The sequence below is a fragment of the Phoca vitulina genome, unplaced genomic scaffold (assembly GCF_004348235.1).
Source record: "Phoca vitulina isolate PV1807 unplaced genomic scaffold, GSC_HSeal_1.0 scaffold109, whole genome shotgun sequence".
Taxonomy (NCBI): Eukaryota; Metazoa; Chordata; class Mammalia; order Carnivora; family Phocidae; genus Phoca; species Phoca vitulina.
This window is the reverse complement of record NW_022589812.1, coordinates 702,528-726,359: the sequence shown is the minus strand read 5'-3', so window position 1 is coordinate 726,359 and position 23,832 is coordinate 702,528. Positions and strand designations below refer to the sequence as shown.

Below are 23,832 nucleotides of genomic sequence, written 5' to 3'. Positions count from 1 at the left end.
AAACACGTTGGAGATCAGCTAGGCACAATGGTTCTCAAAAGACACTGTCCTTTGAGACATTTATTCAATATCTGCTTAAGGGGTAACTTGTTAGAAATGCAGATTCTCAGAGCCCATCCCACAACTACTGAACCTGAAACTCCGCACATCGCTCAGGATCTGTTTCTTTTTTTTTTTTTTTTTTTAAGATTTTATTTATTTGACAGAGACACAGCGAGAGAGGGAACACAAGCAGGGGGAGTGGGAGAGGGAGAAATAGGCTCCCCGCCGAGCAGGGAGCCCGATGCGGGGCTTGATCCCAGGACCCTGGGATCATGACCTGAGCTGAAGGCAGATGCCCAACGACTGAGCCACCCAGGCGCCCCTCAGGATCTGTTTCAACAAGCCTTCCAGGTGGTTCTGATACTTGCTCCAGTCTGAGAACCACAAAGCCAGAGAAAAATCCAAAGTCCTCAATTCTACCACTAGCTATGAGACCTTAGACAAATCACTTAACCTGTGTGTGCCTAACTTTTCATCTGTCAAATGGGGATCATATTTGCACTAATTGTCTTAGAGCAATGATGTTCAAATGAGGGGGGGAAATGGAAGTGATTTGAAAAAAATGTGTTAACAGTGTAATATTGTAATGAAGATAAAAATTAAAAATGTGGAGGTGCTCTAACACCAAACTACTCAGGGCGTGGTACTCAGACCCACAGCACTAGATAGAAATACAGACTCTCGGGCCCCATCCCTGACCTCACAAATTAGAATCTGATTTTTAACAAGAGCCCAGGTGATGGAGGTGGGTAAAGGACTGCACAGGTGGAAGCCGTTACTTGTACCAGGCAGGTGTGCAGTCATGAGCCAAGCCAGAAGGGGCCCCCTGCTCCACACCTGAGCTTCTCTCAGCTGGCCATCTCACGGTTGATCAGATATGTAAACGTCCTGGAAGAGTTCCAACTTTTGAGAATTTAGGGAGATGTCTGTGAAGTGCTACAATAGGGAGACAATTGCTATTAATGAGCTGACTTCTTACCACCTGCCCTCAATTCAAAGATTATAAAAACATATGTCAATCATATACTATTTTAGTCACTCCTTTTGTAATTGAACTTCGAACAAAATCATCTCATTGCCTCAGAAATGAACTGGGCCATTCACGGCGGCCACGTAAAGGATCAGATCCTGCAGAAATTTAAGAGGTTACCTTTTTTTATACTTAAAATTATAGGGGTTATCCAGCTTTCAAGTGACTGTTGGAAAGCATAGGTTCCTTTTATCATTTTGTACTAATTAAATAAGGGTTGGAAGAGGAGGATGGGGACTGTTCCCTAACGCAATATTGGGTTGTTGTTTTTTTAAGATTTATTTATTTGAGAGAGAGAGCCCGAGCACGCGAGCACGGGGAGTGGAGGTGGGGGGGCGGGCAGAGAGAGTCTTAAGCAGACTCGTGCTGAGCGCAGAGCCCAACACAGGGCTCAATCTCATGACCCCGAGATCACGACCCGAGCCGAAACCAAGAGTTGGACACCCAACCAACTGCTCCACCCGGGTGCCCCTCCCTAATGCAATATTCTGAGCTCCCTATTTGCATGTTCAGGTGGCTTTTATGGTCAGGCAAGTTTGGGAAGAAGTACAGCAGTGCCCCCTTATCCCTGGGCGGATGCCGGAAGCCCTGGATAGTACCGAACCTGATACATACTATGTGTTTTCCTAGCACACACACCTATGCTAAAGGTTAATTTAAAAATCAGGCCCAGTAAGACAATAATAACAGTAACAATATGCTGTAATACAAGTTCCGTACATGTAACCTCTCTCAAAATATTGTCCTGTACTCACCCTTCTTCTCGTGATGCAAGGCGATGAAATGCCTGTGTGATGAGATGAAGTGAGGTGAGGGACGTAGGCGCTGTGACAGAGCGTTAGGCCACTAGTGACCTCCTGACAACTGGTCAGGAGGAGGATCATCTGCCTCCTGGCTGCAGTTGACCATGGGTCATCAAAACTTCAAAAAGCGAAACCGTGGATAAGGTATTCTAGATCCTGGCTCACTAGTTCTCAGCCCTGGCTTTCCACGGAAACCATCCAGGGAGCCTTAAAGAACAAGTACAGGTGCCTGACTTAGTTGGTCTAGACTGGGGCTTGGGCCTGGTGGTCAGCTGCCCCTGTGATTCTGAGTGCAGCCAGCACTGAGGACCCTGATGCCTAACGGGGGTCCCTGAGAGGACTGGGAGAGTTAACCCCTATTATAAAGCTGAACTGTATTGACCCAAAATTCATATGCTGGAAATCTGAACCCCCAAATGCCTCAAAATGTAACCATTATCTGAATATATGGCCTTTAATTAGGTGAATAAGCTATATTAAAGCCATTAGGGTGGGACCTAATCCAATCTGCCCGGGGTCCTTCTAAGTAGAGGAAATTCGGACACATAAAAGTACATGCAAAAAAAAAAAAAAAGGCAAAAAATAAAAAAGGTACATGCAGAGGACACAGCAAGAAGGTGGCCATCTGCAAGCCCAGGAGGTAGCAGAAGGAAACCAAAACTGTGGACACGGAAAAGGACCATGACCTTGGACTTCCCCACCTCCAGGAATGTGGAAAAATAAATTTATGTTGTTTAAGCCAGCCCATCTGTGGTATTTGGTTATGGCAGCCCTAGCAAGCCAACACATTCCCTACCTCAAGCTCAAGGGTTTTTTGTTGTTTTTTTTTAATTTTTTAAAAAGATTTTATTTATTTGAGAGAGAGAGAGAGCACGAGCCGGGAGGCGGGGGGTAGAGGGAGAGGGAGAAGCAGACTCCCCACTGAGCAGGGAGCCCAATGCAGGACTTGATCCCAGGACCCCGGGATCATGACCTGAGCCAAAGGCAGACATTTACCCGACTGAGCCACCCAGGCGCCCCTCAAGCCCAAGTTTTAAAAGCATCTTCACATCCAAATGTGTGTGATACCTACCAATTAGATCTTTCTCCTTTGTTTATAGCTCCAGGAGAAGCAGGAGTTGACCCAAGCCATGGAGGCAAATGGAGAAGCATTCCAGATATAAGCCCTTAGCATAGGGTAAATAAGCAAAAATGCTACTTATAGAAGGAGTTCATATTTTAGTGGAGAAGCCAATGAGGCACAGAACAGAGTTAAGGTGACACAGGGGGGAAAAAAATCACTTCAAGCATCAATTCAGTGGGCTGCCTTCACTGACCCCACCGACAAGTTAAGTCTCCCCATAGTCCCCTGGGCTTCTCTTTCACAGCATCTATCACAATTACAATTAATTACTATTTAATTATTAATTTCCTGTCTAAATTAATCTGCTAGACAATAAGCACAGGAGAGCACAGACTGTGTCTTGATTTGCTCACCATCTTGTTCATGACTACTTGGCACGTATTTGTTGAATGAATGAATGAACACTACTAGCAACCACTAGCAGGGATAACACCAAAAAAATTAACTCAGTTGATGAAATTTAGTTGATGAAATGAGCTAACGAATAAATAAGTGAACGAAAACGTGAATCGATGACTGAGCATTGATTGGATGCTTGTGTTTCAAACACATGTTAAATGTTTTCAAAATTCAGTTCCAATTACATTTCATGGTAGTGATTACGCAAGAGGGGACTTCTCCCCTGAGTAATTTGGTCAATTCCACCTTTCTGCTGGATGCTTCAGTTCTAAGTACAGTCACATGCCTTGTGAATCATTTGGCAAATCTGCAAAAGAAACTCTATGTTGGAGCACCTGGCTGGCTCAGTCAGAAGAGCGTACCACTCTTGACTTCAGGGTCCTGAGTTCAAGCCCCACATTGGGTGTAGAGATTACTTAAATAAATAAAAACTTTTTTAAAAAGAATGCTCTATATACCTATGTGTGTGTATACACACACACAAACACACATACATATATACTCATTCCACACACACATATACATACATGTTTCACACATCACCGCTGATTCCATGTTCGATTCAACATAAGACTTTGATGCTGACTCATGTATCAACCTCACAAGGGTAGAGTCCCCGTCCACACCCACACCAACGCCAGGTCAACCCCAAAGACTCATACTTGATATGCAATAAAGTTTGTAGATAAGACCTCTCGTTGTAGTTCACCTTTGGTAACATGGGGTGGGACAGATATAGTTCAAAGTCACAAACAAATGCAGGTTCCCCAATTCAGAGGCCTCACATCCCTGATTGAGGATCCCATTTTTATTCAGGCTGGACCATTTGTCTGAGCACCAGTTTCCAAACCTTTGCCAGGTCTGGGAGGAGAGATTTCTAAGGACCAATAATTCATATGCACATTTCTTAAAGACTGAATACATAATTCCCAGGTTATCTCTTCTGGGTCTTTAGGAACCAGTTTAAATGTTACAATAGTCTTTATTTTAAAATTCCGAATATTTTATCTTGGAAAATCAGCAATCCAGGTATAAAAAAACAGCAGGGAATGGCCAAATTTGCTTGAGTATATACACCGGGGTCAGTTTCCCGTCCTGGCTAATGGCTTGAATTCCCCTCCTGGGAAGCTTAGAAAGGCCCGAGTGTCTTTTCATTTGATTGGTGTCTGGCTGCCGCAATAAACATCACGCCTTTGAATTCTCTTCTTGAACTGATCGCCTAAATCGCAGGTCTAGGTTGGACACGGAAAAGAGAAGTTAGCCCAGATGCACACTGCCTCATGTCTCCAAGGGAAAGACCAAATTTAAGATCCCATGGCTTCTCACACCTCCTGCCTTCTGTTGTGGTTCTGCAATTCTCCCCTTGAACTCCCATCATTGGGTGCCATCAGTAAATGCTATCCCAAAAAGATGGATGGGTTTGTTTGATTCCTCCCCCGTATTCATTCTCCTCTGGCTTCAGCTCCTGATTTTCCTTGGGAAGCCACCCTTCCCGAACATTCTCAGTCCCTGTGGTCTGTTTGGTTGTACCACCTCTATCTACAGATCTCCTATCTGGCCATTGAAATAATCACATTTTCATGGCCACAGTAATTGGTTCACGGATGCGTACATCACCCAGTCAGATCCAATGGAACACACTGAGAATTCTGGGTCTCTCATTCTTTCCCACTGGACTTGAATCTGAGAAGGTACAAGAGGCTGATAAAAGCATCTTGCAATTGTGAGGAAGAGCCTATTTGAGAAAGGAGCTAACATGGAAAAGAACGGAACAGAAAAAAAAAAAAAACAGGTTCTGGTGACATATTGTGAGTCTCAGCTTCTGGCCATGCCTCAAGAAAGAATTATTCTTGGATTTTTGCTAAAGCCAGTTTGGGTTGGTTCTTTTAATTGAAAGAGTAACTGATGCATGAGCAGTTGTGACCCTCCATCTTGGGATATATCACTTGGTTACACTGGGTCTCCTTCAATGCCAATTTGGTTACTCACCACGAGCAGCATCGTGTTCCCTGACAGGTAAAGGGCCTGGTTGCTGAAAGGGAATAAAACAGGTGGCCTCATCACTGGAAAAGAATTCGACTCAGGTCCTATTGCATAGTTGGTGGGATTTGTGAGCCCCCACCATTTTAAAATTAAGATGTGACAGATGAAAACCAAGGCTCAGCCACAGACAAAGCGAAAGTGTTTTGTTTGGTCTTTTAGGGAAAGTGATTCCATTAATTTATTCATTCATTTCACAGACATTTACTGAGCAGCTACAATATGCCAGGTAATGTATTAGGGCCCAGGGCTGGAAGGGTACAGACAGGGTCTCTGCCTGCATAAGATTTAGAGTCAGGCCTCTAGATCCTATATCTACATCATGCTGATGGTATTAATTTGCACAGAGAGTAAATGGCATGGCACTGTCTTCTGACAAGATCCTAACGTCCAAAAACTAGCGGCATTTGAATTAAGGTAGGTTTACTGTTTATCTATATTTTCCGGGACACCAAGGAAGCCAGCAAGGGCTTTGGACTTAGAGCAGGGTTTCAGACACCTCTTACACCCTCTTGGTAAGCATGAAATTGGTAAAATCTTCTTAAGAGTATGATATGGTAACATCTATTAACATGATCATGTGCATGCCCTGTGGCAAAAATACTCACATAAAATAATTAAAACAAAAATGTTTCATTACAGTTTTTAGTATTAGAAACAAAAAACCTGGAAACAACCCAAATGTCCAAATATGTACAGACTGAAACAATGTCAGAAATACAGCGTGAAGCGATGAGGGATGGGGTTATGATACTATGTGTGCAGTATAGCCCCATTTTTCTAATAAATTAATAAACAAAAGTGTTAGTAGATGCATGTATATTTGCAGATGCCTAGGGGAAAAGATCTGGAAGAGTCTACACTGAACCATTCACACAGTGGAGTAAGATTTCAGGGTACTTTCCTTCTCTGTGGGATGTACTTCTGGATGATTGGATTATACAAAAGACGCATCCAAGCCCCATGAGGGCCTTCACCATAACCCCAGCACCGAGAACAAGGGTCAGCATGGAAAGGGTTGAATAAATATTATTCGTTAAATAAAAAAATACAGAAATGTTTAAACATAGAAAGTGAAGTGCCCTTATGTTATTCTAGTTTTCTGACGTACATTTCATAAGGAGGCAAGTCTGCGTCACAAGGACCCCAAGGCGACCTCCTGTCTCACCTCTACATCTCTCCTTTCCATTGTGAACGAGGTGGTGTTTGTTCTCTTCTCCATATCCTGCAGCTTGGTCAACTTTTCTATCAGGAACATTTTATCTTTGCCCTCCTGCCAAGAAGGAAAACAAAAACAAGAACAAAAACATGGAAGATGGTGTGAAGTCAAGAAGCAAATGATGGAAAGAAGGTTGATATTTTTTAGGCAGGTAGGGTCCCAGACACAGGATAGAGACTGCCACTGTGTTTTCTTTGTTTTTTTTTAAGATTTTTTTATTTATTTGAGGGCAGTGGGGGAAGGGCAGAGGGAGAGAGAGTCTTAAGCAGACTCCGTAGTGAGCACAGAGCTCGATGTAGGGCTCGATCTCATGACCCTGAGATCATGACCTGAGCTGAAACCAAAGTTGGAGGCGTAACTGACTGAGCCACCCAGGTGCCCCTGCCATGTTTTCTCTTAATGAAAGAGAAGAAATGTTTCACAGCAAAGCCAAATTAGCCCCCATAACCTTCCTGAATTGTAACATTCTCCTCTAAAGAGGGTCTGACGGCCCAGGACAAATGGTGTATAGCAGCCCCCTTCTTGGCATGCCCTCTGTCTCAGAACCCTGTCTGGGCACCCGGCATTGCTGCCCTGTCCTCTCACTGAGCATGTCAAAGCTTACAGCTCTGCATCTAGGGACATCAAACATATTGCACTTGTCAAAGTTATCAGTGTCAATGGAGTAGACCCAGATAAAGAATTCTCAAATTGGGAAGGGAAACTGAGGAAGGGGGTACGTCTTCCCCAGGAGCATGAATCACCTGTGAATCTGCTGCAGATGGGAGGGTGGAATATTCCACCAGTATTGAAGTGGGCTAGCAAGAACCACTGATCATCTGGCCAGTCTAGATTAATCCCATTTCCCATGCCCTTGTTTCTCCTCAAACTTTCACCCAACAATTATTGAGCATCCAACAATTATTATTCAGCATCCAACAATTATTGCTGTGGTATATGCTTCATAATAATTTTCTATTTCCCTTATTCCTTCTACATTTATTCACTAGAATTCTGCAAGGAAGAGCTATCCTTGGGAATTGGCATTTTAAACGAGTCTGCTAGCTGTCTTGGATATAACCAACTTGTTTGAAAATTGCTGGTGTCTAGCCTCTGTTTCCATACTCTAGTGCCAATTAGAATTACCTGGAGAACTTGCAAAAATTCAGACTCCTAGGATTTATCCAAAAGATCTTGACTCAGGGAGGCAAAGCTGCATGGTAGTTAAGAGTACAAACTTTGGACTTGCCCAGTTCAAATCCCACCATTTACTAGCCCTGTGACTTGGGGCAGGTCACTTCACTCTGTAAGCCTCAGTTTCCTTTATTTTAAAATAGGGATTAAAGATGTATACACCCCAGAGAGAGTAATAAAAGTTAAATGAGAAATTTTGTTCATTATTTAGCACATAAATAAATAAATCAAAAATAAGGTCTTTAAAAAAAAAAGAAGCTTTAAAAAAATAAAGATTTTATTTATTTATTTGACAGAGAGAGACACAGCGGAAGAGGGAACACAAGCAGGGGGAGTGGGAGAGGGAGAAGCAGGCTCCCCACCGAGCAGGGAGCCCGATGCGGGGCTCGATCCCAGGACCCTGGGATCACCACCCGAGCCGAAGGCAGACGCTTAAGGACTGAGCCACCCAGGCGCTCCATAAATAAAATCCTTAAAAAAATAAAAAAGACTTCTGGGATCATGACAAAGGAGCCCGAGAGCTAATCCAAAAGGATTTCCATTAACAAAGGATGAGACTATTTATGCATAAACAAATTATTATAATTGAAAGATGTCCAAGTATACTTAAATCTATGAATTCATAAGGATAATTTTAAATCCTCACTGGCCACATTTGGAGGTTGCTAGGTGTAGTGGGTCTAACAGTATCGCCCTTTTATTTATTTTTTATTTTTTTAAATATCTCCCTTTTAAAAAGATATGTCCAAGTTATCCTAACCCCAGCACCTGTGAATATGGCCTTGTTTGGAAATGAGGTCTTTGCAGACATAATTAAAGATTCTGGGATGAGATCCTTCTGGATGAGGATGAACCCTAAATTCAATGACAAGTCCTTAGAAGAGAAGGAGAAACAGGCACACAGGGAAAAAGAACTTGTGAAGATGGAGGCAGAAACAGCAGCTAGGAAGCCCTGAGCCGAGAAACAGCCAGGTGAGCCAGTGGCCCCCAAAAGAAGCTGGGAGAAGCATGGAGGAGATTCTCTCTCAGAGCTTTAGAAGGTACCAACCCTGCTGACACCTTGATTTTGGACTTCTGGCATCCAGAACTGTGAGAGAATAAATTTCTGTTATTTTAAGCCACCAAGTTTGTGGTTATTCGCTATGGCAGGCCCTAGAAAACTAAGACACTAGGATACCAACCCATCATTTCAAAAACTGGTAAATAAAGGGGGAAAAATCATGCATCTGTGTTGCCTTTCCTCTATAAATTGTATTACAAGGTAATCAAATAGTTGGCGAGCAAAAATTCCTTTTTTCATGGAAGAATTCTAGCCAATCAATGCAGAAGAATCTCTAGGAGTAAAGTACCACTATTTTGTCATCTCTAACGAAATCAGTAGGTCTTCTAGGCAATATTCATCAAAGGCTACAAAATCCACCAGGTGAAAGGCGGATGGGGAGCCTTATGAAGGGTGGGTCAGGCCAACAAAGCACGGACCCACTGATTACTTTTAACATCACACAAAAATAGACAACTGGACATTTTCTGTCTCAAGGTGATGCTGTAAGAAGTGCATAGCATCATCTCTGAAGTATTCTTGCTAAAACACTGAATCTGGATTTAATCAGGTTTTTAAATCTCATCACCAGGGTACAGGAAATGAAAAGAAAAAATAAACATGGTAAACACCACAGCAAGGCCACAAATCAGATATATCCAGTAAGAACTACAAGACAAATGACCCGGTTTCTTCAACAATAAATGGCAAGAGAAGAGAGGAGGGGTGAATGATTATAGATGAGAAGAAACAAGAAACATATCAACCAAATGCAACCTGCGGCACTTTCTCAGACCCTGATTTGAACAACCCTACTATAAAAAGACACCTCATGGGACAATCGGGGAAATATGACCATTGATTGCATATGAGCTAATAGTAAGGAATTATTTCTTTCAGGTGCAATGATGGTATTGTGGTTATGTTTTTTAAAAGTTTATATCTCTTAGGTGCATAGAAGTTTTTACAGATAAAATTATATAAGTCTAGGATTTGCTTTAAAATAATCCAGAGATTTGCAGTGAATGGTTAGTATAGATAAAATAAGATACAGGCATGTCTGGGTGACTCAGTCAGTTAAGCATCTGCCTTCAGTTCAGGTCATGATCTCAGGGTCCTGGGATCGAGCCCCAAGTTGCGCTCCGGGCTCAGTGGGGAGTCTGCTTCTCTCTCTCCCTCTGCCCCACCCCCACTCATGCTCACTCTGTCTCTCTCAAATAAATAAACAAATAATCTTAAAAAAAAAAAGAGTACACACATGTTGATGGTAGTTGGCACTGCGTGGTGGGCAGGTGTGTGTTCATCATACTATTCTATTTTGGAATATGTCTGGAAGTTCCCATTATAAAATGTTTTTAAAAAATGGTGGGAGGAGGATAACAGAGGGACTAATGGAACTTACATTAATAATCTGTTCATGGAGCAGTCTGATCATAATCTTCCTTCCCTCTGTGATCTGCCAGTAAAGGTAGGTGATGATTCTAGAAGAGAAGAAAAGAAAGAATGACAGACACTTTTGCCAATGTCTTGCAGGCCCCAAATTCCAAAAGAGTGCAAAGAAACTGAGATATTTGCTTACAAGTGGATTTTGGCCCCACAGTGTTCCCGAAAATTTGTGTCTGGATGAGTTACAGGTTAAATACACCACAGCAATGGTTCTAGGGGCACCTGGGTGGCTCAATCGTTAAGCGTCTGCCTTCGGCTCGGGTCATGATCTCAGGGTCCTGGGATCGAGTCCCACATTGGGCTCCCTGCTCAGTGGGGAGTCGGCTTTCCCTTCTCCCTCTGACCCCCCACCCCGCTTGTGCTCTTTCTCAAGTAAATAAAAATAATAATTAAAAAAAAAAGAGCAACGGTTCTCAACCTGGCTGCACATGGAATCACGAGGGATGGAAACAAGACTCATTCCATGACCTCTTCTCAGATCAATTATTCTCATAATCAGTTGTCTGGCAGAGGGCCAGACAAGAGTATTTTCACAAATTACACATGTGCAGCCAGAGTTTGTAAGTCTGCCCAGTGCTATTCAAACTTCAACGTGATACAAATTTCCTGGGAGTTTGTCAAAATGCAGATTCTGGGGTTCTGTAGGTCTGGGGTAGGGCCCAAGATTCTGGATCTCTAACAAGCTCCCCAGTGAATCAGAAGTGTGATGCAACAAGGCCCTAGGAAAGCTCAGCATTTTAAAGAGGCTAGTGGCAACCTAGTGTAGGGAAGGGAGGGCATGACCGGGAGCGAGGACACCCAGGTTCTAGCCCCTGTGTCACTCACAGGCTGTGCGGCCTGGAGCCTATCTCTGCAAGTCAGTCCATCTCTGTCTCATCACTTCCACCTGCAAACCTGAAAGGCTGCTCTATAAGCAACATCCACTGGTTCCACTAGTCTGTGCTTTTGAGTTTTCTCTCTCTCTCTGAGGAGTTGCAATTTCCAGTGCTATCAGGGCTAGGCTTCTAAAGAGGGACAGCTATTAGCCAACCAACTGTTCATGCAGGAAGATGAACCCAGTCTTGGCAGATCTGTTTTTTCATAAGAAGTCAGAAACTGGCTCAGTCATTAAGCGTCTGCCTTCAGCTCAGGTCATGATCCCAGGGTCCCTGCTTGGCGGGAAGCCTGCTTCTCCCTCTCCCACTCCCCCTGCTTGTGTTCCCTCTCTCGCTATGTCTCTCTCTGTCAAATAAATAAATAAAATCTTTAAAAAAAAAAAAGAAGTCAGAAATTGATCGTTTTTATTTGGAAATGGAAGAATGCTATCCTATGTACCAACATTGCCCAACCCATTTGAACGTAATCACAATCTCAGAAAGAATCACACATAAAATTTTCCTAAGCAGTCTCAAATCAAAATTTTCATTTTGTTTTCATGTTATTTCTTAAGAGGGGGCACAGAAGGTATTGCTTTCTTCATAAAACAGGCCAAAAAAAAAAAAAAAAACCCCACAGAAAACAAAAACAAAAAACCTAGGACAAGTTGATAGTAAGTAACTTTTTAAAAAATTCAAGGGCAAAGTCAGGAGCATCCAGAACACTGAGCTAACACTGTAGCCCTTTGCCTTCCTGGCAAACCTCCCCCAGACTCTCCACCAGCAGAGTTAATGGTATGTTTCCCCCTCCAGGTTCCTGAGGTGCTCCACTTACAACACAATGAGGGTGAGGATGAAAAAGAAATGCACACTTCCGATGAGGTTCCGGTAGATCCAAACAACCCACAGGTAGCTGGGCCTTTTACTCAAGGTGTCGATCCAGCCGTAGATGGAGTAAATGAAGAAGGGCAGACCTCGGAAGGGGCCACAGTCAGCTGAAGGTTTCAATCTGGTAAAACAAGGGACAGAGGGGCGCCTGGGTGGCTCAGTTGGTTAAGGGACTGCCTTCGGCTCAGGTCATGATCCTGGAGTCCCGGGATCGAGTCCCGCATCGGGCTCCCTGCTCAGCAGGCAGTCTGCTTCTCCCTCTGACCCTCCCCCCTCCCATGTGCTCTCTCTCTTTCAAATAAATAAATAAATAAAAATCTTAAAAAAAAAAAAAAAAACAAGGGACAGAAAAACCTCTCTAGCACAAGACTCAGGTATAGCTTTTTCTAGAATCAAATTGTCCTTTCTGGGCTCTGGACCTAGAACCAGCAATTCTTGCCTGCTGTACATCTACCCTCCTTCCAGGGGAAACCCCCTCCCTCACAGCCTCAGCTGGGATGTTTTATACTCGTGACCTACACTCTGAGGACCTGCTCCCAGACACCTTCTCACTGGATCTACTGGTCGCCAATCCAAAGAGGAGACGTTGAACTCTGTGATATCCTGGCTTGAAGAAATGAACTGGGTGATCAGATTCTTTTTCTGGGGAACTTGAACTAAGAAATATGAAGAGGGGACCCTGTGATCTGTGGAAGCTGAAGTTGTGGCAATGGTGGCCACGTGTAGTCAGTTGTTATAAACTAGCAGAAACTAGAGGGAAACTAGGAACTGGTTAGGAAGAGAGAGAAAAGAGAGATACAAAGACATCGTAAAACAGAGGAGCCTCCCCTGAAGCCACTTGAGTTCCTGATGGTTCCAGTTCTGCTTACATCCTAAAAGTCAACTCCTTCGTTCGTTCATTCATTCATTCATTCACTCATTCATTCTATAAAAGTTTACTGCACCTGTATGAGGTGCTGTGCTAGATACTAAGCCTTGGGGATTCCATAGTAAACAAGACAGACATGGACTCTGCCCTCTCGGGTTTACATTTTAGTAAGAAAGATGGACAACTAGGGACACCTGGGTGGCTCAGTCGGTTAAGTAGTCTGCCTTCAGCTCAGGTCATGATCCCGGGTCCTGGGATCGAGTCCCGCATCAAGCTCCCTGCTCAGAGGGGAGTCTGTTTCTCCCTATCCCTCTGCCCCTCCCCCTGCTCGTGTGCTCTCTCTTTCTCTCTCAAATAAATAAATAAATCTTTTAAAAAATAAAAAAATAAACTATGAAAAAAAAGAAAGATGAACAACTAATGAGTAATGATTAAACAAAGATTCAAATGAAGGCATTTCTGACCATGAGCGATGGAATGAAGAGACAAGAGGTGGAACCGACATAGATAAGCAGGGTCCCTTCTGAGCCAAGAACCAGAGGGCGGGCAGAAGGCCACCAAGCAAAGGGAGTCGGGAGAACACTTCAGAGGACTCCACCCTGTGTCAGGAGAGGCTCACAGGGTCCCAGGCGTGAAGCAAGAGCCATTAGGATGAAGGAAGGTGGAGCCAAAGTGGGCTGAGGTTGGAGAGCTAGGAGGGAACCAGCTCAAGCAGGGCATTTCCGTTCATTTCGCTCGCTCAAGTTCTGTCCCCATTCTGGGAAGTTGCAGTCCTTCCAGGAAGTGAGGAAGCTGTGCCAAGTCACCTGATGGGTGGTGACCGAACCAAGAGCTACTCCCTCCCTTGGTTGTTTTGTCTGCGGATTTCCAAGGGAACTTGGGTTAAACAATGTACTAAGCGTTGTCTTCTCACTCTGATGTTTTGACATCTGGGGTCTTATTGACCCTGGAGAGATAGCCCTTGATCCAGAGCCCATATCCCACCCTCCACCTACTCTATCAGGCTCTCACACTCAGGGTCACTATCCCCCTGCCCTGATCACCCCAGAGCCAGGTACCAGACAACTCCAGTCAGCCCCTTTACCTCAAAACCCACTGAAATTGTTCCAATTAGCCAATCCTAAACCTGCGTACCCCGCCTTGCTCTTTCCTTCCCACCGAAACCACAATAAAGGCTCTTGCTCACATTTTCTCCTCACTCCCTCTGCGTCCTGACCAACCCTGGGGCTTCCTCATGTGGCCCTCCGTGGCGTGGTATTCCCACCCGCCACCACCACTTCTACTGGGGTCTGAGAACAACAAATCATCTTTCAACAGCATTCGCCTTCTGATCTGCTGGCCTCACCATACCTTAATAATAATAAAGCCGACATGTTAAAACACTCACCCACCCCATCTCTAAGACCTCACCACAAGGCCACTATCTCCTACCTCCAAATGGTGATGGCTAGGGTGCACAAGACCCCGGTGAAGGATGGGAAAAAGAGCAAGAAGATGAAGAATGTCATCATCTGTGAGGCTCGCCAGGCTTTGCTGGGAGGCTGGAAATTCATCATCAGGCTGATCTGAAGAGAGAGAAATGGCCACCTCCCATCTGTGGTCAGAGAAGCAGGGACCCCAGCCAGGCACCGGCTTCCTGACCCCCTTCCCGGCACCACCCCCCGCCACCCCCAACGCAATTCCAACCACCACGGGGTCACATGGGACTGAGAGAGGCTAATCGATTCCAACTTCAGACTGACTCACATTTTTGACGTAAAACATGATGAAAAGAGTAATCATTTGGATAAAGGGCAGCAGAGGGCAGAAGAAGGTTCCAATCCTATGAGGGAGAAAGAGTGTCAGAGGTCAGGGGGAGACACGCAGAGTGGGGAGCGGGGGCAGATACAGGGTGTGCAGGGAAGGGAAAGAGGGTGTTACGGGGTGAACCGTGTTTCTCCAAAATGCATACGCTGGAGTCCTAACCCCTAATACCTCGGAATGTGATTGTATTTGGAGATAGGGCCTTTAAAGAGTTAATTAAGGTACAGCGAGATCACTAGGGTGGGCCCTAATGCAATCTGACTAGTGTCCTTCAAAGAAGAGATTAGGACACAGATACACACAGAGGAACCATGTGAGGACACTGGGAGAAGGTGCCATCTACAGGCCAAGCACAGAGGTCTCCGAAGAAACCAACCCTCGAACACCTTGATCTTGGACTTCTGGCGTCCAGAATCGTGAGGAAATGTTGTTAAGCCACCCCGTCTGTGGTACTCTGTTATGGCAACCCTAACAAACAAATACAGAGGGAGAGTGCTCTGTCCCCCTGCAAACCAGGAAAATCCCCACCGTACCCAGGATCCTCAGCTGCTCTCTTCCCAGCTTTGGAAAAGAGATTTTGCAGAAAGTACCACCCACATACCACCAAATGGCCTTCAGCAAGCCCGAACCTAGGTGTCCCGAATGTGGGACATGTCCCTCTCCTCCCTCCATGGCAGTAAAGAAGGTCTGAGGTCCTGCAGGGACACTCATTAAACTGCACTGGGTTACACATGAGAAGGACATTCCCCTCAATTCTCCCTAACACTCCTGAGTAGAGATTTCCAAGAGAAGAAAATCTCACTTTGGTGGGCCTAACACTTGCCAACCTCCCTTTTTTTCCTAAAAGAAAGGGTAGGGACAAGCTTTAAACTGAGAACCTTGGCAGACAGGAGCACCCAGCTAGAATTTGACTGTTTGTGATAGGCTTGGTTTTATTTTATTTTTTAAAGTGACTGACATTTTTCTTTAAGTGATCTCTATGCCAGAGATGGGGCTCGAACCCACGACACTGAGATCAAGAGTCGGATGCTCTACCAACTGAGCCAGACAGGTGCCCTGGTTTGATTTACTTTTCAAGTTACTTGAAGTTTCTCTCAAATGACACAGGTTTTCCATTTATGGTTGTAAAATAAAGACTCCTTTAACAATGTATTTAGGGGCATCTGGGTCGCTCAGTCGGTTAAACGTCTGCCTTTGGCTCAGGTCGTGGTCCCAGGGTCCTGGGATCGAGCCCTGCATCGGGCTCCCTGCGTGGCGGGAAGCCTGCTTCTCCCTCTCCCACTCCCCCTGCTTGTGTTCCCTCTCTCGCTGTGTCTCTCTCTCTGTCAAATGAATAAATAAAATCTTTAAAGAATAAATAAAATAAAATAAAACCAGTACAGGTGATATGTAGACATGCCAAAAAATAGACAAGCTGGTGTGCAAAAGACACTTACCTCACCTCATCTCTACCATCGTCCCTAACATACACTCCCTTTCTGTTGTCTTCTTTTTTGTTATAGAGAGAGAAAGAAAGAGAGAGTGAGCAAGGGAGGGGCAGAGACAGAATGCCAAGCAGGCTCCACACCAGCACGGAGCCGACAAGGGCTCGATCTCACGACCCCGAGATCATGACCTGGGCTGAAACCAAAAGCTGGATGCTCCACCGACTGAGCCACCCAGGCACCTTTCCCTTATCTTCTTTTAAAGCTCATGAGCAAAGGCAATCTTCTCCTAAAAAGCACAGAGGTTAAATCTATAATTGCCGTGGAGAAAGGAAAGGATACATGGGTTTTCAGTTGTGCTTATTTACAGTTTATTAACACAAACCGTAAAGGCCCAGAAGTAATAATGGCCACCTCTGATTGGAACTTTTCCCCCCCTCATGGCTAACATTTCCCTTTGGAACCTTCAGCAAGTGATCAGTAGTATGAGCACTTGGTGTCTAGGGTTCAAAAACCCGGCCAAAGTAAGCACTCGATAAATGGAAATATATTGTTATTATCACATCAGCTGATTTATGAACATCATTTAATTAAACAATCTAAGAGTGTTCATATGTGCCATAAGATTGAATTGAAAGCAGGGTCTCAAAGAGACATTTGCATACCCATAATCATAGCAGCATTATTCACAGTAACCAAGAGGTAGAAGCAACCCAAAGGTCCCTCCATGGATGAATGGATAAACAAAATGTGGTATATCCATACAATGGGATATTATTCACTCTTACAAAGGAAGAAAGTACTGATGTATGCTACAATATGTAGAACCCGAAGAACATTATGCTAAGTGAAATAAGCCAGGCACAAAAAGATAAATTCTGTATGATTCCACTGACATAATGTATCTAGAGTAGTCAAACTCATAGAGACAGAAAAGAGTGCTGGTTGCCAGGGGCTGGGGAAGGGGGAACTGGGGAGTTCTTGCTTAATGGGTAGGGAGTTTCAGCTTTGCAAGATGAAAAGAGTTCTGGAGATCTGTTGCACAGCTATGTGAATAGACACGACTCAACTGTACATTTAGAAAAGGTTCAGATATTATATGACACATTTTCCTACCACAGTTTTTTTTAAAGTGCTCATAAAGGTAACAATACCCACAATATCCCCACTTACAAAATATTTCTGAGTCAGTCTGAAGATTTTCAAAACTTACCACACCAGAGTTTGTGCATAGATCAGTTCCAGGACGTTCCTGGCAATGTCAAACTCTTGTAAGCCAAGGCTTGTGATAAACTGCATTCCAATGAGTCTGTGAAAACATCACTGAGTTTAGTACCCAAATCATCAACTCTCTCCTTCAAAAGATTCCCCACAATCAACAAAGTAGAGCCTCACCAGTTTGGAATAAAGTCCTAAGTTCCCTTGCAAATGTTTGAAAGGTTCCAAGTACAAGCATATTTTCAAAGAAATAATTGAAGGAATTGAGGGAAAATGGAATTAATACAATGCATTTGAATAGAGGTACTGCTGAAGTGGTTTAAAAAAAATTCTAGAGGGGTGCCTGGGTGGCTCAGGTTAAGCATCTGACTCCCGATTTCGGCTCAGGGTTGTGAGATTGAGCCCCGCATCAGGCTCCATGCTGGGCATGGATCCTGCTTAAGATTCTCTCTCTCCCTCTCCCTCTGCCCCTCTTTATAAAAAAAAGAAAAATTCTAGAGAACATTATTTAAGTTATCCCTCCTGTTATTTAAATAGTTAATTATAAGCTAACAATAGATATTCTTTAAATGAGATCACTATTAAAATTATCCTATTATCTCATTTATACCACTCTTTGCTTATTCAACCTTTTTCTCAGGGACCAGATAAATTCAGAACCTCTGAACCCAAATAAACTGAACATTTTTCCATTTCTGGTTACTGCTATTGGATTAATAGTGCTTGCCTGTTTTCTAAATCCACAAGAGGAAGCCAAGGTCTCCATTTATTCTGAGGAAACTTGAGACTACTTTGAATTCTTCATACAGAGAGGATGCCAATTTAAAAAAAAAAAATTGCCATGAAAAAAACAAAAACAAAAAAACCTCCCCACCTTTACATCCAGACCCTGAACAGAGGCTGTAATGAAAGTGAGTTTGGGCAGACTGAGTGAGGAGATTGGGCATGCAACCTACCCACCGAGGAAAGAATCTTTATGTTATGCCATCTTATCATGGGGGCAGCTCGAAGAAACGTGTGTCTATAAGGAACGAGATGCTCGGCATATTATTAACAAATAAATGAATAAATCAATAAAAGAGGACTATCTATGGGTCAATGATTACACTGCCTCAATTCTGTATACCTGGCATCTGAAATAACAATCAGCATAATAATCAAATTCAATTAAATGAATCATGACATAAATCTAGATGTACTGTTAGGGAAAGATACCACAGCAGAGTTTTAAGATTAATAAGAGCACACACCACAATGATTTTCATTGTGACCCCATTTTTGTCTTTGAAATTATATAATACACACACACATACACAAAGCAGTATGTGCACAGAAAAATCTGGAAGGATAAAATTATCTATGGTGGAGGGGCGCCTGGGTGGCTCAGTCGTTAAGCGTCTGCCTTCGGCTCAGGTCATGATCCCAGGGTCCTGAGATCGAGCCCCGCATCGGGCTCCCTGCTCCGCGGGAAGCCTGCATCTCCCTCTCCCACTCCCCCTGCTTGTGTTCCCTCTCTCGCTGTGTCTCTCTCTGTCAAATAAATAAATAAAAAATCTTAAAAAAAAAAAATTATCTATGGTGGAAAGTTCTCAAATGACTTTCAGTTTCTATGTTTTATTTCTAGCCCTTTTTTTTTTTCAAGAGAAGGTTGTAAAGGGCTAGCTGAACCAAATGAACTTGGACAACAGGACTGTCAGATAAAAGTGAAATATCAGTTAATTCAGAAAGAATCAGTATCCCAAAGAATGAAAGGCAGACTTCTAACAGTGCACACTAAAGTATATAAGGGATACTTATGTACTAAGTATATAAGTATAAAGGATACCCATACTTCCTGCTCAGCCAAGACTATGGCTCTGGTTCCAACATCAGGTATTAATTACTCAAGGCTGACAAATATTTACCTCCTCAGAAACTCGCCCAGGAAGGAATCAGCTAAAGAGAACACAAAATCCATCAGATGGAGTCGGTAGATTTCCTGGCCAATGAGGGTTTCCCAACACTGAAAGGCAAACAAGAGTCAGGAGATGCGAAGCGGCTTTGCTTCTTGCTCAATTTCCATCTGTTCCTGGCATCCTGCACTCATCAGGACATGGCTGGTGGCTCGGTCTGACCGAGTCCTTGTGTGCGCAGAAAAGCAGACCCACTCTAGGCAGAGATGCACCATTAACTTGTTGAGTTTGTTTTCAAGGGTGTTTATTCCCTTTCTGTGCCCCTTCTTCCCCCGGTAAGTCTTGCCCCCCACATGTGCCCCAAACTTTCCCTTCTCATTATCTCTCCTCTTAAAACTTTTCATCCCTGTCCTATGCCCTCTGGATCCCATTTCTCAGCCAGGGAGAGCAGAATGCATCGATGGCAATAATGCCTTCACTTGTTTTATTAACCTCATGAAAATTCATTAATATCTGCCTGACTAAGAAAGTGCCCTAGGGGGGCGCCTGGGGGGCTCAGTCGTTAGGTGTCTGCCTTTGGCTCAGGTCATGATCCCAGAGTCCTGGGATCGAGCCCCACATCCAGCTCCCTGCTCAGCGGGGAGTCTGCCTCTCCCTCTGCCTGCCGCTCCCCCCTGCTTGTGCTCCCTCTCTCTCTCTCTGTCAAATAAATAAATAAAATCTTAAAAAAGAAAAAAGAAAGTGGCCTAGGAGTTTAGCAGGCTAGCACAAACTGGAAGGCTGAATTAGTCAGTTCATGAAACCGATAGCCAATTACCTGTGCAGGAAGTCAGTGCTATGAGCTGATGGACTGAGAGCTTTTAGATTTGGCTGAACAAAGAGAAGGAGGTTTTGAGTGCACAGCCCAAGGGTGGATGGATGGATGGATGGATGGATGGAGGGATGGATGGATAAATGGATAGATAGATGAATGGAAGGATAATATGATATCTACTCTAAGATCATGAGTAGAAACTCTGAGAAACCAGAGAAACTCACTTCTTCCCTGATGGTCAAAGGTTAAGAAACCAAACTCAAGGCAGAACAGCATAGATATCTCACCTCTTCACCAGCCTGGGCCACAATGTTGAGCCAATAGTAACAAAGAATTCCAATGATTGATATTTTCAGAAAGATATTTCTAGATAACAGAAGAGAAAACAACTATCATTACCTTCCATGACAGTCATTAGTACTGTTTGCCAATATGTCCTTTTGGTCATGTGGTAGGACTGAAATTTCTGCTCCCCTCTGGTTTGAGTGGGGCCATAGGGCTAGTTCTGGCAAATGAGTTGTGAGCAGAAGTGATGTGTGTCACTTTGTGCCACTTCTAGGCTGCAGCATTTAAATGCCAATGAGACTCTCTGGAACTCACTGTCTTCCCTCTGAAATGGCCATCAGCAATATTTGAGATGGTTGCTGCTCTCAGCCTGGATCCCGGCATGAATGACATGACCAAAACCCCCTGCCATCCACAAGGGTCATACAGTATGAGCAAGAAATAAATCTTTGTGTTCTAAGCCACTGCCACTGAGAAGAGAGGGGATGTTTGTTACTGCAGCATAACCTAATTTATATCAACTGATATACCCTCTTTCGGTGCATCTCCAAACTATCTGATTTCACTTCTCATTGACTATAATAACAGTAAACATACATACTATTCACTGGGTGCTGACCATGGACAGTACACTGTGTTAAGAACTTTACTGAATCACCTTAGTCTTTACAAGTTAATGTTTACAACTTTATAACTCTTAATACTTACAACTCTATCATCACATAGATAGTATTTTATGTCTATCTTACTGACGAAGAAACTGAAGCTCAGAGGTGAAACAATTTGTCCAAGGTCACACAGCTTCCGAGGGGCATGACAAAGATTGAAACAGAGAACCATCTGCTCTAACCCCCTGAGCTCTTAAACCCAGTCATTTTGCCTTAAATCAACACGTGCCGGTTTTAATAGGGCTTCAGCATTGGTGTGGCAACAATTGTGTGCCTCTAGACCAGTGGTTCTCAAAGTGTGTCCTCCAACCCAGTAGCATCGGCCTCATCTGTAAACTTGCTAGAAAGGCAAATTTTCAGGCCCCACCCCAGAGCTACTGAATCAGAAACTCTGGGGACAGGGCCAAGCAATCCCTTCAGGTAATTCTGGTATATGCTGAAGGTTGAGAATCATTGTGTTAGACAGTAAGTTTCATGAAGGAAGGAAACTGGATCTTTTTCAATGCCAGGTCCCTAATCTCTTGCTCATACCTAGCTCGCAGTAGACCCTCAATATCTCCTGGATTAATGAGTTAGTGTACCTTTACTGCAGGGTAGCTCCATGTTAAACTTGAGAAAACATACTCATTTAAGCTGAGAAAAGCTCATCTTATATCAAAAAGAATTGCCTATTTCAAACCTTTCCCATTTCCTCTTCAGGCAGAGAAGATTTTGAACATTTTGAATATTTTGTGAAGCAGTACAAATGGCTGATGTCTACGAAAAGTCCATTAACCTCTTTATGTGATCAGGAAAAACACAAATAGCAAAGTGATTGGTTCAAAATGGCCCACTAAGCACACAGGTCTACCAGCTCTCCATCCAAATTCTCCAAATGCTGTTGGAGAGCTGGTCAGGACTCAGATCTCAGAGGCATGGAAGGCAAAGGCTCTCGAACTGATCAGTAAAGAAACTCAATTTGCATTGGACAGACCTATTATTATAAACACCACCATAACCAGGAACTGGTCAGGGAACTAACCAGAAGAAGGAATAAGGACAAAATTTGGGTAATTTTATACTTTGTTTATCAAAACCCTGGGTTCACCTCTAGCGCAAAAAGTGATGTGTGTCCCAGCCAATGAATTGCCAAAAGTACCCTCTCTACCTCCATATGGGTGTCTGAATTACATAAATGCCTCTCTTCCTCCCAGCTGAGGCAGTGGCTATCCGGGCTCACAGCTTGACTAATGGGAACACTGGATAAATTTCAGTCCCCACGCAGCTCCTCAGCCAGGAGCCTTTCTGCAGTCCACAACATACACATCTGTACATCTCATAACTGAGACCTATGTTAAACCTCAGGCTGATCGCAATCGGGAAAGATAAGCCCTTACTTTGAGCAAAAGGCAGATGGACTACTCCGTATTTTCTGAGCGCCTTTTGGATTTTCTGGCAATGAACCCCCACCACACGAACACACTCTATTCTTGGAACTCCTTCTGGAAAACAGCACTTTGGTACTTGAGCCTAACCCTTTCTAGCTCCCACCTCATTGCCCTCCATGGAAATGGAGGCTGGTGTTGGAGGCGGTGGACACACCTACCGGATCAGGAGGGTATAGACCTCGTGCCGTGGCATCTCGTACCGCTCCACGAGCCTGAACAGGGAGTAGAGGCGTGGCACTGCCAGGTTGATGCAGGACACAATGAAAGGCAGCAACAGTACTGCCCCAGGGTCCTTGTGCTTCTTCAGGAACTGCAGGGGATGGAAGGAAAGAATTGAGAGGCCGAGGTGCACTGAACTCCTCTCGGCCTCCCACAGGAGACTGCCCACAATGGGGAAACCCCAGGAGTAGCTCCTCAGGGGTTCTTGAGCACTTACCCTGAGCCAAGCATCACCCACATGACTGTGTGTAATCCTCACGACAGCCCGGCAGGTGGATATGAATAGACTTACCTGATGGGCAAACTGAGGCCCAGAGAGGCAAAAATGTTTGCCCAGGGTCACCCACTAGGGGCTGGCAGATTTGAACCAGGTCCATGTGTCTTAGGGCCCTGAACGCAAACAGCCATCCTGTGACTTTACCATCCTCAGCAAGAGGTCTAGGGCCACGAGAAGGTGCTCCCTGGCTGTCAGAGCAAAACCTTAAATCTGGTGAAGCTACAGTATGTGGGTATTGATCACTGTAGCATGTTTCCTCCCCTATCTGGGTGGCCCTGTTCATCTTCACCGGGCTTTGCTGTCCTTGGGTGCTGAATTAGGGGAAAGGGGGGGCCTCTGCCAGCCCACGCCGTACCTTTGTATGAGGTCCAGAGAGACACCCCTTCCTTCATATGGATGTGACACCCTGGCATTTGGCTCAGAGTGGGGGCTAGGGTGCCCCTCTGCCAGGCATCCTTGGAGTAAGGGATTCCAGTGGATTTTTCTTCTGTCTCCCACTACCCCCTCTCCCACCCCCAGGCCTGACCCTGCCTCCCTTTACGTCTGGAAGGTTTTGGAATGCCCCGCTTGCACTTTTGGCGGTATTTCTGTAGCCATGGATCCAAACGCCGCCCCCTCCCCATGCTTATAAGCCACATGAGGAGCCAGAGGCATAGCTTCTCTGAGCTTCTTTTCCCTGTCTGTATAATGAGGAGATTATCGTGTAACCCATAGAGTTATTTGAAGAATTAAATGAGAGCGAGGGCACCTGGGTGGCTCAGTCTGTTAAGCGTCTGACTCTCAACGTCGGCTCGGGTCATGATCTCAGGGTCGTGGGATCGAGCCCTGCAGCCGGCTCCATGCTCAGTGGGGAGTCTGCTTAAGATTTTCTCTCCCTCTGC

At 44.4% G+C, this 23,832-nt stretch overlaps 1 protein-coding gene across 2 annotated transcripts in view; it reads right to left on the bottom strand.

Annotated features, from left to right (window-relative positions):
• Positions 1 to 3,900: 3,900 nt before the first annotated feature.
• LOC116628032 (transmembrane channel-like protein 5) overlaps positions 3,901 to 23,832 on the bottom strand; it is a 69,989-nt gene continuing 50,057 nt past the window's right edge. For both annotated transcript variants that reach the window (XM_032398071.1, XM_032398072.1), the window contains 11 exons: positions 22,614 to 22,765; positions 20,363 to 20,441; positions 19,274 to 19,371; positions 17,365 to 17,460; positions 14,671 to 14,746; positions 14,356 to 14,489; positions 12,004 to 12,177; positions 10,271 to 10,349; positions 6,606 to 6,710; positions 5,387 to 5,429; positions 3,901 to 4,629 (listed from right to left, as the gene is read on the bottom strand). In XM_032398071.1, the coding sequence (XP_032253962.1) occupies positions 4,583 to 4,629; positions 5,387 to 5,429; positions 6,606 to 6,710; positions 10,271 to 10,349; positions 12,004 to 12,177; positions 14,356 to 14,489; positions 14,671 to 14,746; positions 17,365 to 17,460; positions 19,274 to 19,371; positions 20,363 to 20,441; positions 22,614 to 22,765 (1,083 nt within the window). In that variant the 3' untranslated portion in view covers positions 3,901 to 4,582. The remainder of the gene's footprint in view (positions 4,630 to 5,386; positions 5,430 to 6,605; positions 6,711 to 10,270; positions 10,350 to 12,003; positions 12,178 to 14,355; positions 14,490 to 14,670; positions 14,747 to 17,364; positions 17,461 to 19,273; positions 19,372 to 20,362; positions 20,442 to 22,613; positions 22,766 to 23,832) is intronic.